We start from the raw sequence: 15,521 nt of genomic DNA, 5'->3' as shown, positions 1-15,521 counted from the left end.
AAAAAAAACATAATGAAATTCCTTAAAACACACAAACAAAATTAAAACACCGAATTTCAGCAATTTGAAAGATTTCAAGCAAACGATAACAATCTTCACTTTGAGTATAAATTTACCCATTTGCTCAGTTATATCAAGTTATCAATTACTTTGACAAACCTAGAGACAAACCTAATTTATTTTAAAAGTGGTGGCTTTTGCTGTTACATTTTGTTGACCCCTCTGGGTCACCGTACCCTCAGGCTTTTCAGAAATCCACCGCATCACCGGCTGCTGTAAATAAATTTTTTGAAAGTTATCCATTTCCTTTTCTCACCTAAAACATCTCCCCATTTAGTCACATCCGTGTTTTCAGAAGAACAAAGCCGGGTTGTTAGCGCTGAAACAACTGTGATAATTGTGGCTGTTCTGAAAGTTGCTGTTAGAGCCGCGCAGCGCACGCTGTTAAAATGGCACGTTTCACTCACAGCGGTGGCAGGAAGATCTGCGGTTTTATTGTTATGTGGAACCAGCTTGAGGCAGACTTCTGAAAGGTAACACAAACCTGACACTGACTTCCCCAGAGCTTAATGCTTTCTCCTGCAGAGATTTTATTTTAGAGTGGTAAGGGGAAAAAAGCCCCTCAGACGTAAGTGGTGGGTTGAAATGAATGTAATATCTGTTCACTTTTAAATGTCGCTGTTGCTTTGCTTCACTTGGAATAAAACCACCTTCTGTGCCAACAGCCGACAATGAATTAGGTGCGTTTTGCGCTTCAGCTGGTGATAAGGTCCCCATATAAATCTCCCTAAAATGCGTTTTTGCAACTTCTTTCATGTTTCATAGCCACTTGACTTTTTAAGCACATTCTTTAAGGTGCAGTAGAAGAAAATTGTACTGATAATTTACTGGTGGAAAGGAAAAAAGTCTAGGATTCAAAGCAAAAGCTTTCTTCATAACAACAGCTCGCCTTCATGACAGGTTTCCTCCATGATCCCGCTTTAATTCGACTGACAAACACCATTATTTGCTCTCCTTCCTGGATATCGTGACATAAACCGTGCGACACACACTGTGGGAGTCGCATAAACAATCATACAAACTTTGGATCTCTCTTTTTTTTTTTTTTTTCTTTTACATCAGATGATGGGCTTCTCTTGTTTAAATGATGAGGGGATCTTTGACGGTGACATTCTCCATCTGGACACGTCTAGTTGTGCTTTATGAAATAAAATAAAAGAGAGAAATGTGACTCCTCATGTCTGGGAAATTCTCAGATCTCCTTCAACATTTCATCTGTCTGCATTCGCATCAAACGGCATCGGTTATCTGGTGCGTATGTGACAAATGATAGAGGCGAGTAAAGACTTTAATCTGTGATGGCTTAATTTGATTGATCTAGCCTTTTCCAGTTTAAATAAATAAATCACAGAAACATTCACAGCAGAGGAACTCCTTCAACTTTAGCAGGTAAAAACTGACCTCCAGGGCTGAAACGATTAATTGTGATGAAAGAATTATTGAAATAATCTTCAACTATGATAATCGAACTGAATAATGGACTCAAAAAATGCCATTTGAGGAAAGAACACACTCAGACATAACTGTACAAAACATATCAGCATTTTGCATTTAATGTTAATGTTTTTGCATGTTTCTGTACCTTTGGATGTCTCCTGCCTGTAGAAACAGTCCAAGAGCAACAAAAAAGAAATATCCAGCTGTTTTTCAGGAATAAATGAATGTTCCGCTGGTGTCTGCAAATTGACCCGTTTCAAAAACCTCCAAATTGTCACGTCACAACTTTGTTACCTATTGTGTAGATTTTTCGACAGGCTTTACAACAGCCATGACGGCTGTTTAGACCGCCGTCATGGCTGAGTGGGCGGGGTTTCAAAGAGAGTGACATCACATGCAAAGGGTCAATACAAATGCACGCTACGCAATTTTATTTTAGTTTTACAGTTATCCTGAAAACAAAGTTATAACAGTTGAACTGTTTAACTCTTCCCATCACCACCTAACACAGTCATGCCATGTGAAGCAGCAGACCCCTGTAGGCTTTCTTCTACACGCTTTCTCCCTCAGCTAGGATCACCTCTGGTTATCTTTTCCCCTTCTCAGATTCAGGCTGGGTGTCTGTGACTGCGGCTTTACATTCTCATGTTCTCCACAGCTGGCTGCCTCGCCGTGTCTGCCTGCCGCTTTTCCATTCTCTGGTGACATGACCGTGTCTCTCATCCCGCAGTTTGGCTCGTCCTTCGTTACCTTCCGCCCCGCTCTCTCTCACTCTGGCTCCACCAGGCCTCTCTCTGTCATTCTTCCCGTTCCTGCGTCCCCACCCTATATCCGCCCCTCTGGATCCAGCTCCTCCTCTCCCACATCAAAGGTTCCCATGTGGAAGGTTTGTTGCCCATGCACTTGCCCTTGTTTTTGGTTTTCCTCCAGTTCCACCTTTTCCCTCCGTTCCAGTTGGATATGTTCTGCAGGGTTCAGATGACTTTATTTTCCTCACCTGGTTTGTTTTCCTCTCATTGCTTTGCTTCTCTAAAAACATTCATCACGGGCTGCTGTGTGTGCATGCATGCTTCTTTTATTTATTTTTTATTTACCCTCACCTGCCTCCCTGGTTGTCTGATATACCCACTGATGACTCGGCAAAAAAAACAAAAAAACAAGCTGTCTTCATATGACCTTTAAAAGCTCCAAAACACACACACGTACACACCAAGACTCGACCATGTTCTCTGCATTCAGGCGAAGCGTATCAAACTGCTGCGTAGCAGACAGGTCTCTTGTGCTACTGTAACTCTGCCGTCTGCCTGCTGTTTACTAATTCCCCTCAACTGTTCAGGACTGGTCCAAAGCAGGTCAGTATGAGCAGCCCGCGGCCGCCGCTCCGGTCCAGAGGAGAAAGGAGCCGATTGATAGGCTGAGAGAGAGCGAGGGCTCGCCGGGTTCCCATGGATACGCCGCAGCGTCACACCCAGAAGAGGGCCAGAGGCCCCGGATGACACCTGCTAGCATCGCTGCCAAGGTAACCCTGGATGACATAGAGAGAACGACTCAAAATATAAATTCTTTTTAGGATGTAATAATTAAAAAAAATATGCAACTTTATTGTTGTGTCTAAATGCATTGCTGTTATAAATATTATGTTGAATGGTAAAGGTAAAGATCATTTTATTTATACAGCACATTTTCAGCAACAAGGCAATTCAAAGTGCTTTACATGAATTAAAAGGAAATTCAAACAAAATAATAACAAACCAAAGGAAAGAGCAAAAGAAGAAAAATAATCTAATAATGTTGATCCAAAGTATATAAACTGTGGTCAGTTGTTAAATGTGCAACAAGTTTACATCTTCTATGAATGAGGACTGAAACTATTAGCATTAACCACTTCCAGACTTTTGTTTGCAAATTTATCTCAACCATCACACAGTCAAGCTGTATGTTTACCTAAAGCCTGTTGATGCATATTCTAAACATACCACGGATGACATTGGAAGCACTTTCCTGACATCTAATGGTCTGAGTTATGAATCATTATTCCTAGCTTCACTAATTTGCACAGCAAATATTACATTCGTATCTATGAATTGTGATGTTTTCAAACAATAACAAACTCAGCTTAAATAAGAAGCTATTTCAGCACAAAAACACAAATCGTATCACATATTATAGTTTCAAGACCCTGACGTTTCATGAAATGACCTGTTTAAATGAGAGAATATTTCTCAAGAGAACAACTTCTACAAAATAAGCCCACACATTTGTCAAGATAGTAATTTCAATTAAATAAGTAGACATGGAGACTTTAACTTGTAGAAATTTAATGCATTAAAATGTTAATATTATTTTATTTTATATACAACAGTTCCAAGTTGAAGTGTTTTATTTTATTTATTTATTTTTTTAGAAATGTGGACTCTCTCATTAGCGTTGGGAAAGTCTGTGCTGCTGCTACATGGTTAGCATTAAGATGCTAATTTAGCCATGACTAGCTTCATTGATAGGCTAACTCCTTTTATCACAATGTGAACACAACAGTAGTCTTTTCCAGCATCCAGTCTGATCAGTTTTTTGAAGCTAAAATGAACCAAGAGAAGCAGCTTTGTCGTCCATCGCTGTTGTTTGTGGATATAGCTTTTGCGACGGATTACACACCCACATTACCAAAACCGTTCATAGGAATGATTGTCTCATTTGTCTTTATATAATTTTTGCCAGTCTCAATGTATTCAAATAGAACTTTACAAACAAATGCTGCACACCAACAGCATATTATTTTGTAGGAAAATAAATGATGAAATCAGTTGGAATAAAAATAATATATTAAAAGTAGTGACATCCATCAATAAAACACAATAAAAATGCAATAATGAAATAAAATTATCAAATTCCACTCAAATAATTTTATTCTCTTATTACATTCTCCACATCCTCTCAGTGTTAAAGGGTCAGGTTGCACCAAAGCATCCATAACGAATCGATAAAAACATGGTAGCTCTAATTTTCCTGTGTCATCATTAGCACGGCGAGGAGGTTTCCCCAGCAGCCAGTGACCTGGCCATGGTGCTGACCCGGGGCCTGAGCATGGAGCAGCAAAAGAGCAGCCGGGACTCCCTGCAGTACTCCAGCGGCTACAGCACAGAGACCACAACCCCGTCCTGCTCCGAGGACACCATCCCTTCACAAGGTGAGCCTCTCGTCTGCTGCAGCGTTTAATCTTGCCGTGCCTCGTTTATTACCTTTCACCTGACTAACATTCATCTCATATCCGCTAGCATCTAAATCAGGGGTCCCCAAACTTTTTCCTGTGAGGGCCACATAACTTTTCCCTTCTCTAGTGTGGGGCCGGAGTCAGTTTGTAACAGAAAAAGTGTGACAATTGCAGGAGTGCCTAAATGTAAAAATATGTTGTTTTCCAGAAAGCACAATCAAATAAGCCTCTCTGGGTTCTTCACAGAACAAGTCAGGAAGGATTATAGTCCGTATTTTCCCAACTATGAGCCGCACCGGACTATAAACCACAACCCCAAAGTTTTTTGTTTTTTTTTAACCAGTAAACATACACATATAAGCCGCAGATATCTCTGCCGCTCCAGGTTTTCCACAACGATGCAGCAGCAGCAGAGGGGGACGGACAACCAAAATTTGAGTCATAACAGATCAATTGAATATCACATTTATTATGGTTGAAAAATAAAAAGTTGTGAAGTTTAGATTTAACTGAACTGATTACGGTAGTTTCCGAACGGTAACTGCAACTATAAAAGTGCTGATCCTTCGTGTCTGATACTAGCATGTGCTAAATCAGTGGTCCCCAACCTTTTTATTACCGCGGACTGGTCAAGACTTGGAAATTGTCTTGCAGCCCGGGGGGGAGAAGAGGAGGGGGGATGAAGAGTCAGATAAGGCTTCTGCCTGTTGGTGTTCCCACTAAATACTGAATATGCCCAATTTGGGTTGTCTTGGCCCTTTTATCGCAGCCTGTGGGGTTTTCCCTGACTGGGAACGAGAATACAACCTGTTGAATGTGACAGGTAGCCAATCAGAAAGCACGGTGACGTAAGAACAGAGGGGAATCCCAAACAGCTGACATATCGCGCAACTGAGAGTCCGGTAGATATCGGAGATGATATGTGGAAATGTTTATTATTAAATCTAAAGGTCATTACTATGTTTATTCAGTTAAAAATGTTAATTATGAAAAAACATATTCACCTCCAAATCATAGTGCAGCAAATAGAGCGGCTGCTCCTTTCGTCTTTTATCCACCGCCTTTTCTTTTTGTTACGTCTTTTATCTCTTAAAATGACTCCACAAACTATCACTATTGCTTCTACATCGTCATCCGTGTTTGGTTATTCTAAATTCCCGCTATGTTGGGGGTTTTACTTGATTGTCCTCTGGAATTGGGATGTTCGTGACTGGAATTGGTTCGTGTTGCTCCTGCCTTGGAGACACGAACCGATCGAACCTGTTGTACTTTTATCAGCTCTATGGTCACAGAGGTTTGGAGAATCGGCCGACAATCCTTGAATCTTGCCAGACTTAAGACTCACAAGCTCTACTCATTTCCTTTCGACCGCAGCCCAAACGCTCTGACTCTGGTCGCTATGGTTTATATATCCCTTCAAAATAACAGAAGTGCCACAAAAACGAACGTTTTACTTTTGTGAAAATTTTAACTCACGATAATGACTAACGGGAGCCCTGAGCTTGTTTCTCTGCAACGAGACGGTCCCATCTGGGAGTGATGGGAGACAATAACACCTGAAGTGTTGCTTATATCCACAGCCTGCTTGGTCTCTACGTGGCAAAGCAGCTTGAAGCTTCATTGCCTCATTAGCAGATGGTCGCCGCATGTTACACAGAGCGGGCTTGTAATGTGGGACTCACCTACCGGTCCAGGATAAATCCATTCTCCTGTCTCTTCTCTGGGCCTTTTCCCCTTTGCAAAGAAACTTTCCAAAGACATCTGATCTGTTTCTTACTCATTTTGCTGCTTGTGGGTTCAGTGTTGGCGGGCAAGTAACCGAGACTTCCAATGATTCACTTCCTGCTAAAGACCCCCGTGGTGGTTGAAGAAAATTCCACAACGGCTTATAGTCCGGAAAATACGGTAAATTAAAAAAAGTCTGAATGCTCTCTGGTATTGTTCAGGGGGCCGGACCAAATGTGGAGACGGGCTGGATCTGGCCCGTGGGCCATAGTTTGGGGACCCCTGATCTAAAGGAAAAGCAGCCAGTGAACAGTCTTGACTATTCTGTAGAAGTTATCAAGAAATGCTGAGCTGTTTTTTTTGTTTGTTTGTTGTGTTGTTGTTTAAATGTATTTTATTTCACTTTCACTTGAATCCCTCGCCTCTGTTACAAACAATAGATAAATTGAATTATTCATTTAATAGTCCAGGCAGCGGGCATATTTCTTGACAGATGGATCCTGACTGTTTGCTTGACGGCAGCTAAGCAACAAATACACTGAGATAAAACTGAATAATATTCCCATATGGGCGTGTTTCCTCTTTGTTTTAACGGCTCCTTCTGTGTGATTCAGAATTTTTACTTTTTTGTTTTGTATATTTGTGTGTAGTGGATCTCAAAGCCATGAGTTGCCCTTGGATGTTTTATATGTTTTATTTATTTAAAAAAAATTTTTTTTTTACATTTTTCATTTTTAAACTAAAAAAGTTCAATAGTTTTAATAAGCATAAATCTGAAAAGTGTGATATGTATTTGGAGTAATGGTGCCCCTCTTTTAACCAATATCCCTAAAAAAAATCAATGAAAGCAATTGCTACATGAAGCCACCTATATGGTGGAATCTACCTGTGTTTAAATTATTCTGAGTATTAATACAACCCTGCACTGATCTTGAAAAACTGGCCTGGTAGCACAGGTGGTTAAAACTGATGGATTTTTTTTTTTTTTTGAAAAATTATTACAAACAAATTAAAAGCTTCTTATATTAAAAAACATTCATCTTTTTAATCCCATATTAAGCAGGAGTGTATTGACTCACTTTTACTCAAAAGCAGACTTTGGTGTATCCAGATTTTCTTTTTAACTAAATACACCAAGTATGACCCAAAAGGTGACACAAGTTCTTCCAGCTGAAACCCTTTTTCTTGTCTTTAAGCACATTTTGCTCCATGTGACAAAATGATAAAGACCTTGAAGATATAGGAAGATGTACAATGGATTCCTGTTTTGTTCCAGCCAATTAACTGCTAGATTAAAATCTGAGACTAAATTTCTGTGACTAGATAATGTTCATTCAGTCTGGACTGAATTTGAGCTATTTTGCAGAGAGAAGAGTTTGGGAACAATGTGTCGAAATAAAACTAAGACTTTCTGCTATAATTGTGATTGTGTCACTGACTCACAGGGGCTGAAGACAAACGTAATATTTAATTAGATTTTTATTTATAAAAGCGTTAAAAAGTTAGCATCATCGTCCTTATTTCACTGTTATGCACTAGTTTGTGTTTGTTTACATAAAATGACAAGAACAACAGAAATACATGGCTGTAGAAGGATAAAATTTAGAAAAGTTTTAAGGGGTAGTATTATGTAAAATCAATGTTATAATGTTACATGTACATCAAGTTATATTGTTATTTCCTCATCAAAAACATGTCTGGAGTGTTACCTTGATTCTTTCATGCTTGTTTGAGAAATCCTTTAATCTCTATGGCAACCATTCAGCTGTGCAAAACACCTGGGTGGACCAAGCTCTACCTTCGAGGACAAAGCTCTTCCTCAGAGCTGCAGTTTTCAAACTTCAGCCTCACAGAGCAGCCCTTCCCTGGGTCTGAGCTCCTTCAAACTAGCCAGCAGCAGTTAGCAAACTGCACATCTGCTGAGCTCATTATCATAGCTTTTTCTCAGTGAAACGCTGGTAAAAATTTTTTTTTTAAAGAATTAATAGAGGAGCCATGATGTGATGACTTCCTGAAAGCAGAATTTCAGAAAGAGCAGGAGCTTTTAAAGAGACAGAGGCCCAATTTCAAAGTGTTAAATTACAAAGTAAAATTTCTTCTGTCAAATTTAAAACTTAACATATCATGGGTCTGGAGGAGCACCGATTGCGGGGGACCAGAGATACTGAATAACGTAAAATTTCACAATTTTCTCTTTTTCTGTCTCACCCGTACCAATAACAGGTTCAGATTATGACTGCTACTCTGTAAACGGAGACACTGAAGGCCCGGATGGACAGGCAGAGTTTGACAAGTCTTCTACAATTCCTCGCCATTCCAACATTGCCCAGAACTACAGGCGCATGATCCAGACGAAAAGGCCAGCCAGTACAGCTGGTCTGCCCAGTGGGGTCCTTGGTCCAGGAGTTCATGGGATACCAGGACAGCCAGGTGGAGCTGGTGGGGGAGGAGGATCAGGGACTCCGGGCACCGCTACTATCCGTCGAACCCCATCAACCAAACCGGGGGTGCGGCGTACACTGTCCAGTGCGGGGCCCATCCCTATCCGACCTCCCATTGTGCCTGTCAAAACACCCACTGTTCCGGCAGACTCGCACTCACCTGGTGCAGGTGGCTATGCGGGGGGAGGGCAAGCAGGCGGCGTCCCCGTCAGAGTGGGAAGTGAAGAGTGTGTGTTCTTCACCGGAGCCGAGGATGGCCAAGGAGGGCTCGATTATGTGAAGGCGTCACCGAAGCGCCTCAGCCTGCCCAACACCGCCTGGGGCTCTGGGGCGGCGCTGGAGGTCTACGCCCAGCAGCACTGCATGGCATCGGGCTCAGCAGCCGGATCAGAGGAGGAGCAGATGATCGCGGCCAACCGGCACAGCTTGGTGGAGAAGATCGGAGAATTGGTAGCGAGTGCGCACGCCCTCGGTGAGGGTCAGTTCCCTTTCCCCGCTCTCCCAGATGACCCGACCCCAATGCCAGGTGGCCCGAGCGAAACTCAGACGGAAGGGGCAGAGGGGTCCGGCGACATGCTGACCACGATCAGGAGAGGAGTTCGCCTTCGCAAAACGGTCTCCAATGATCGCTCGGCTCCCCGTATATTGTGATCAGCGGAGAAATGCGAAGGGTGGTCAGTCGATAGGTCAAATGTTGGTGTGGTAGTACCCAACCACCTAGTGAGTACACGAAAACATAACCATGTTGGAAAAGCTATATCGTAACAGAGGATGAATAAAGTCGAAAAAAAATCCATACAGAAAATGTTTAAAGACACCTTTAGAGTAAATGATATACAGTCTAATATAATGATAACATAAGTAAACATAAGCGATGCTGACGAGTACAAGTGAAATACTTCATGTTGACCTAGCAGGCCGCTATAACTATTGTGTGTTGGACGCATGTTTGTCTTCTATACACCGTCAGACAGGGATGGAGAGACTCATAGGAAAAGTGATTTTGAAAATAAATGGAGGCAAAGAAAGAAGAGCGCTGGGTTCTGTCCTGTTTGCCACCAAACCCGTCTCCCTGTCCTGTTGCCCGACTAACCCAGCTGACCGATCCAACTTGAAAGACTGACGGAAGGGGGCTGATGAGGACCAGAGAGAGACAGAGAGGTGGGGGACACAGATCGCCTCGCAACCGGCTTCAACTGAAGCCAGGTCGTGTAGGCAACGACGTGCTGTGCCAAAAAGGCCATCAAACTGCTTGGCAAGAGTACGGGGAGCTAACAAACCAGAGGGCCACTCTGGTTCACGCTGATGTAAAAAAAAAAAAAAAAAAAAAAAGGTGTTGGCATTGAGCCGTACTTGTTGCCCTTCCCCCCTCTCTCTCTGTCTCTCTCTCTCTCTCTTTCTGGGTACATTCGTGTGCTTCTCGGAAAATGTAAAAATGGAGCGTGTGGGTATATGTGGTTGATTATGTGTGTGTGTGTGTGTGTGTGTGTGTGTGTGTGTGTGTGTGAGTGAGAGAGGGGGTGGGTAGAGCTCTGCTGCAGGACAGCTGGTTACCCAACGAGGGCAGGGCTTTTTTCTTTAGTTTTTCTTTTTCTCCTGTGTCGTGTGCGTATTTTCTTGTTTATATCGTGACGTCGTTTACCTTGTTACCACTGTACGGGAAGTTCCGAGACCTATTCCAGGCCTATAGATATATTCATATATATTTTCTAGAAGCAGAGAGAAAAAAAAAACAAAAACAAAAAAAAAAACAAAAAAAAGTGAAATCAGAAATGGAGCAATAAATGTGTTTTATTTTCTCGTTTCGAGGAAGCGGTTGGATTCGGAGGATTGCAGATTCTCCTTTGTCCCATTCAGGCAATCATCAGGAATGCTAAATTACACATCGACTGTGAATTCATGCGTTTTTCATACGCCTCTCTCTCTCTCTTTCTCTCTCTCTCTGTCCCAGTTTTTTTTTCTATTAAATGAAGTGGATTACAAAAAATTTGAAAAAAGAAAAACTGTAAGCACTTTGATGAGAGTAGAGTCTGTACAATAGCCAGTAGATGTTGTTGTAGTCATGCTGTATGTGTGGAGGAGTGATGGAGGGGGAAGAGGAGTGAAAGCAATGACTGTGTCCTAAGGAGATGATTTAATACATTAAAGTAGAAGAAGGCAGAGAGAGGTAAAGAGGATGTGAAGAGGACTGCTAGCACTGGAGTGATTGGTTAAATGAGAAAATGTATGAATATTTTCTTAAGATGGATCAGGTTTTAAGGCGGGAGGCAGGATGGGAATGACATTGAAGAGTTTGCCTGAACGGGTATTTTAAGGATTGAAGACATACTGTGGGAAAAAATACCATGTTTTGCTGAGTGAGATGATTTTTTTCTTTTTTGGAAATATAGGCCTAAATAGGCCTAAAACATCCAGATGAGATTTTTTTTTAAATCAGTTTATTTTTTTTGTCTTTTACCTTAAAACTAGATGTAAATCTGACAACTTTTAAAATGGAAAAAATACCTTTCGAAACTGTAAAGCACATCGAGTGGAACAATTAAAGCACTGTCTCAGGAAAGGCACATCACTTTATGTTTTTCATTTGAGTGCAAGTATAAAAGAAATAGCCAAACTTGATTGTAATTGGGTGGAAATAAAACCTGGAAAAAGCTAAACATTCAAAATTCAGTTGATCTCATGATGTTGATGACACCATAGAGAAGCTGCAGGACCTGATCTCCAGAATGCTGAAGGTTTTCCATGAGCTCATAAACACAACACAAAAATAACAGCTCATTTGTGGGAAACTGTATATATATATTTTAATAGTGGATGAAACACTTAAGCTTTCAATCAGCCCTATGTTAAAACAGAACCTGGATCACTTGTGTTCCTCAATGCTAAACACTGTAGTGTAATTACACAGTAACTCCTCAAAACGCCGTACATCTGTCTGAAGTAAGGACGAACCTCTAATTATTCACACCCTTGTCAGATTCAGATTTCACATTAGTTTCATTCAACCAAAGAGTTTGTTTCTGATAGAAAGTTAGACAGAAATGTCTCAAAAGATAACAGTTTTGTATAATTAAATGTATTTACATTTATTTAAAAAAAAAGTGGTATGATTACCATGTAGAAAGATATTCAACATGGACACTGTTATATAGACACCAAGGCATAAAATGTCTATGGCATTAGAGCTCTCTTCTAAACATGTTAGCCATTGTGTTATTTGTTAGTTGGTACTTTGGGACAGGTACCTCACCAAATTAGATGGAAAAGCAATCTTTTAAAAATTAACTTTTGTTCTCACTGGAAGTAATATTAACATTTTTTTGTGGCCCTGCCAGAGTTTCAACTTGAATCTGATAGATATTCTGTGGAGGGAGCAAAAGATTAGGGTGATGGTAAAGAGGCCTTCCAATATCAAGCACTTGAATCTCATTTCCAAAGATAAATTGTTAATGTACAATTGGAAGCGTGAAGAAAGCTGGTCAGCAGTCATAAGAATGGTTGGACTTCTGTAATTTTAAGAATTTTTTTTCCACTGGCAATTGATAAGGGTATGAATAAGTTTTACTATTCCATTTTTCAATAAAATAAATAAAAATAGAGTAGTTACTCAAAAACGATACTTCTTTCACATTGTTTTATCTTTTCAGACACCTGTAAACAGTGGTAGGCACACTTACACTAATGTGCTAACAGCAATTTTTTGTTGTTTAGCACATCAGCTAACTTTGAAAACATTTATCGCATTTAGCTTCCCCCAAGTTGTTTTTTAAAATTAAATTGGTGCTCCAGGGTTGTAGTCTGTCAAAGACCGATGTCATTTGAATTGAAGTTAGCACATTAGCATTAGCCTCTGCTACTGTGTTGGTGTAGTGAGTGCTGTAGTATTAGCGGAACTGCAGGTTATGATTAGCGCTTAGTGCTCCTAGCTTTTTAGATAGCCATGCTCATAACTGCCTGCTAAATTTCCTATCAGAAGAAAACTTTTGATTAAATGAAAGAAAAAAAAGAAAGATCTAAATTAAACAGGGGTGTGAATACTTTTGGGGTTCACTGTAAAGAATGAGCCTTTTATCAAAGCTAAAGTACTGAAAAATTGTTTACTTTGCTATTTTTTAGAGTGCAAGAAAGTTGGCCAAAATATTTTCCAGATGAGATATGAGAAAGCGTTTGCATTGAGATACTCGCTTATAAATTCTCAGTGCTCAATGGAAAAGAACAAATGTAAAGAAAGAAAAAAACAGGCACCCAGCACATTTCAACTTAGTTTTGTGCCAATCCTTAGGTTAACCTCAGGACAAAACATTATAAAAGGTAGATCTTTTAGATTTGAGAATAGGTGGAGCCTGTTTGGGAGGATACGGACGAGTCTTTTAAAGTTGACAGGAAGAGGGAAAGATGTGTGGAATGAGCATTTCACTGCCTGTTCATACAATACGTATGTAACTGTATGTGCTGTACTTCTAAAAGAGAATCCGGAGCACATGTCTGTTGTAAAGGGTTGTTAGAAAATATCTCATTAGTTTACTTTAAAAAAATATATAAAAATTTGTTTTTGCCTTCTACTGTTACTGTTGGAATACTAGATCTTGCTTTAATTATTGTAAAAATAAGAGGAGAAAAGTCCAGTTGTAACACAAACTAACTAAGCTGTGTGACATATGGATGTAAGGCGCAGAGACTGAGTGTGTGTTTGGATGTGTCCTTGGCTGGCTGTCGATCTCTAGACTAATAAACTTTTCATCACCATGTCTGTACACGTCTCCAGCAGTGATCTGAACATGAGCATTAATATGAGCACTCATATATTTTTTATCCTAAGCATTCATTAGGTTCCTTTGCATTTTGGAAATGAAAATAATGCTTCCAGAAGGTTTGTTTTCCCCTATTGCTTTTATTTTAATGTCTTTGTCACAGTATGGTTGTTTTTATCCCACTTTGCTGCTGTGAGGCCACTAAATGATAGAATAAAGGCAAGAGCAGATTAATTCCATTCCTACGAAATGTTTCTTTTTAGGCAAAATTATGATTTTTTAAAAATGTTTTTAGATTATCTGTCGCTACACATCTACATGCTTATGATGGATGTACTACAGTGATAAAAGGCCACATCAGTCCCTGAACTTCAGAGTTAAACTTCAACAAGTACCCAGTAGAAATCAGAAGTCAGCAATTTAAGTTCAGTCTGCCTGAATTTCCATTTACAATTGTGTTTCACGATGGGTTTGATTCATTAAAACACCACTTTTCTTCTCTCTGTATAATTATCATTACCCTCTTGAAGTTCTTCCACAGTGTATAGCTTTGATTTGAACATTTCTTAAAGCTCCTGCAGGATCTGCTAAATGTTTCCACCCGTCATTCTTTGAAGGGTTATTTTTATAACCATTTTGGGGGAAAATAATCTACATTAAAAAAAAAAATGTTTCATAATTTGTTATACAAAGTTACAAATAACTCATTTGTAAAACTGTTTAGTTTTTTGTTATTTCTCATAAGGATCTGGTTTAACAACAGGAGGACTCACCTTTTTCCTGAAATACTAAACGAGACGAGTTAATCTAATTTTAAAGTTGTTCTTCTTTTTTTCCACCTAAATGACAAATTAGTGCTTTAAATAATCTGAAGAATAAAATTTAAAGTAGAGCTGAGTGCACACAGCCTGGATTCATTAGGCTGTGTGCCCTGTTTAACTAAAGGGCTTTAGTTTAGCCTTGACAAGAAGCAAGCATTGTTAGCGGCTAATGGTTAGCCAGTAATGGTATTGTTGCAGTGCTAGCAAAACATTTCTATATTGTCCATGAAGGAGTAATAAACAACTTCAATTCCAATTAAAAGTACTAATACTGTATGATTTCAGAAGGAACTGATGCCACTTCATAATAAATTTAACTCCCAGAATAATAGTTTCAGAAAACATAAAGACACAATGAACATTCAGTGGACTAGTGGGACGGAGTAAGCTAGCCTAAATTCATGCTACTTCGCCACATCTGGCACAACGGGGAGGTTCGAGCTCGGCCCGCTTCCATTATTAGATCGGAAATGTAACATTATTATTTTCCTGATCCAATGAGTGTAAAAAAAATAGAGCAGGGAATTTGCCAACTACTGGCTGAAGATTTCTTGACCTGCTAAAGCTTGTTTGGGGAATTCACTGGCATTGTCTTTCCCTTGTGGCTAATTTATCCCTTTTTTCCCCCCGCCCCAGCAAATTTTGCTTGCAGGCCGACTTAATCTGTCACTTTCTCTCTAGTGTTTTTTTTTTTTTTTGAATTATCTAAAATGCTGTCAGGAATTATTTAAAAGTAGTGCAGTGCTTATATAACTAAGTGGGCTGGTCAACCCAACCAGCTGTGGGGTTTTTTCCCCCACTTTGTCAAACACAATGCAGCTCAAGAACTACTTCCTCTATTGCTTCAAATTAAAAGTATCAAACAGAATAGAACACTGTCTTCACATAATAATAAAATAAACCTACTTATCCAGATGTGGTTTACTGGATAATGTTTACACAGCCAGACTTTGATGACAGACATGTTGGTTTAATATCGCAGGCTCTTATTCCACAAGATCTCATTACACCCCTTGGATTCCCTAGCAGTTAAGGGAATCCAAGAAAATCATGTTTTACTGTGATGGATTATTTTGTG

General features: G+C 39.9%; 1 protein-coding gene across 5 annotated transcripts in view; it reads left to right on the top strand.

The window, feature by feature from the left end:
- Window positions 1–15,521, top strand: part of mtss1lb (MTSS I-BAR domain containing 2b) — a 53,437-nt gene that overhangs the window by 34,952 nt on the left and 2,964 nt on the right. For 3 of the 5 annotated variants that reach the window (XM_017303983.2, XM_017303984.2, XM_017303982.2), the window contains 4 exons: window positions 2,228–2,383; window positions 2,834–3,016; window positions 4,516–4,681; window positions 8,654–15,521. The exon at window positions 8,654–15,521 is cut by the window's right edge and continues 2,964 nt beyond it. In XM_017303983.2, the coding sequence (XP_017159472.2) occupies window positions 2,228–2,383; window positions 2,834–3,016; window positions 4,516–4,681; window positions 8,654–9,522 (1,374 nt within the window). In that variant the 3' untranslated portion in view covers window positions 9,523–15,521. The remainder of the gene's footprint in view (window positions 1–2,227; window positions 2,384–2,833; window positions 3,017–4,515; window positions 4,682–8,653) is intronic. The other 2 variants (XR_001776461.2, XM_017303985.2) reach the window with 2 other exon arrangements.

This window comes from Poecilia reticulata, chromosome 3 (genome assembly GCF_904066995.2).
Source record: "Poecilia reticulata chromosome 3, P_reticulata-male-v2, whole genome shotgun sequence".
In the NCBI taxonomy this organism is placed as follows: Eukaryota; Metazoa; Chordata; class Actinopteri; order Cyprinodontiformes; family Poeciliidae; genus Poecilia; species Poecilia reticulata.
The sequence above is the reverse complement of the archived record's forward strand: the minus strand, read 5'-3'. Positions and strand labels throughout refer to the sequence as shown.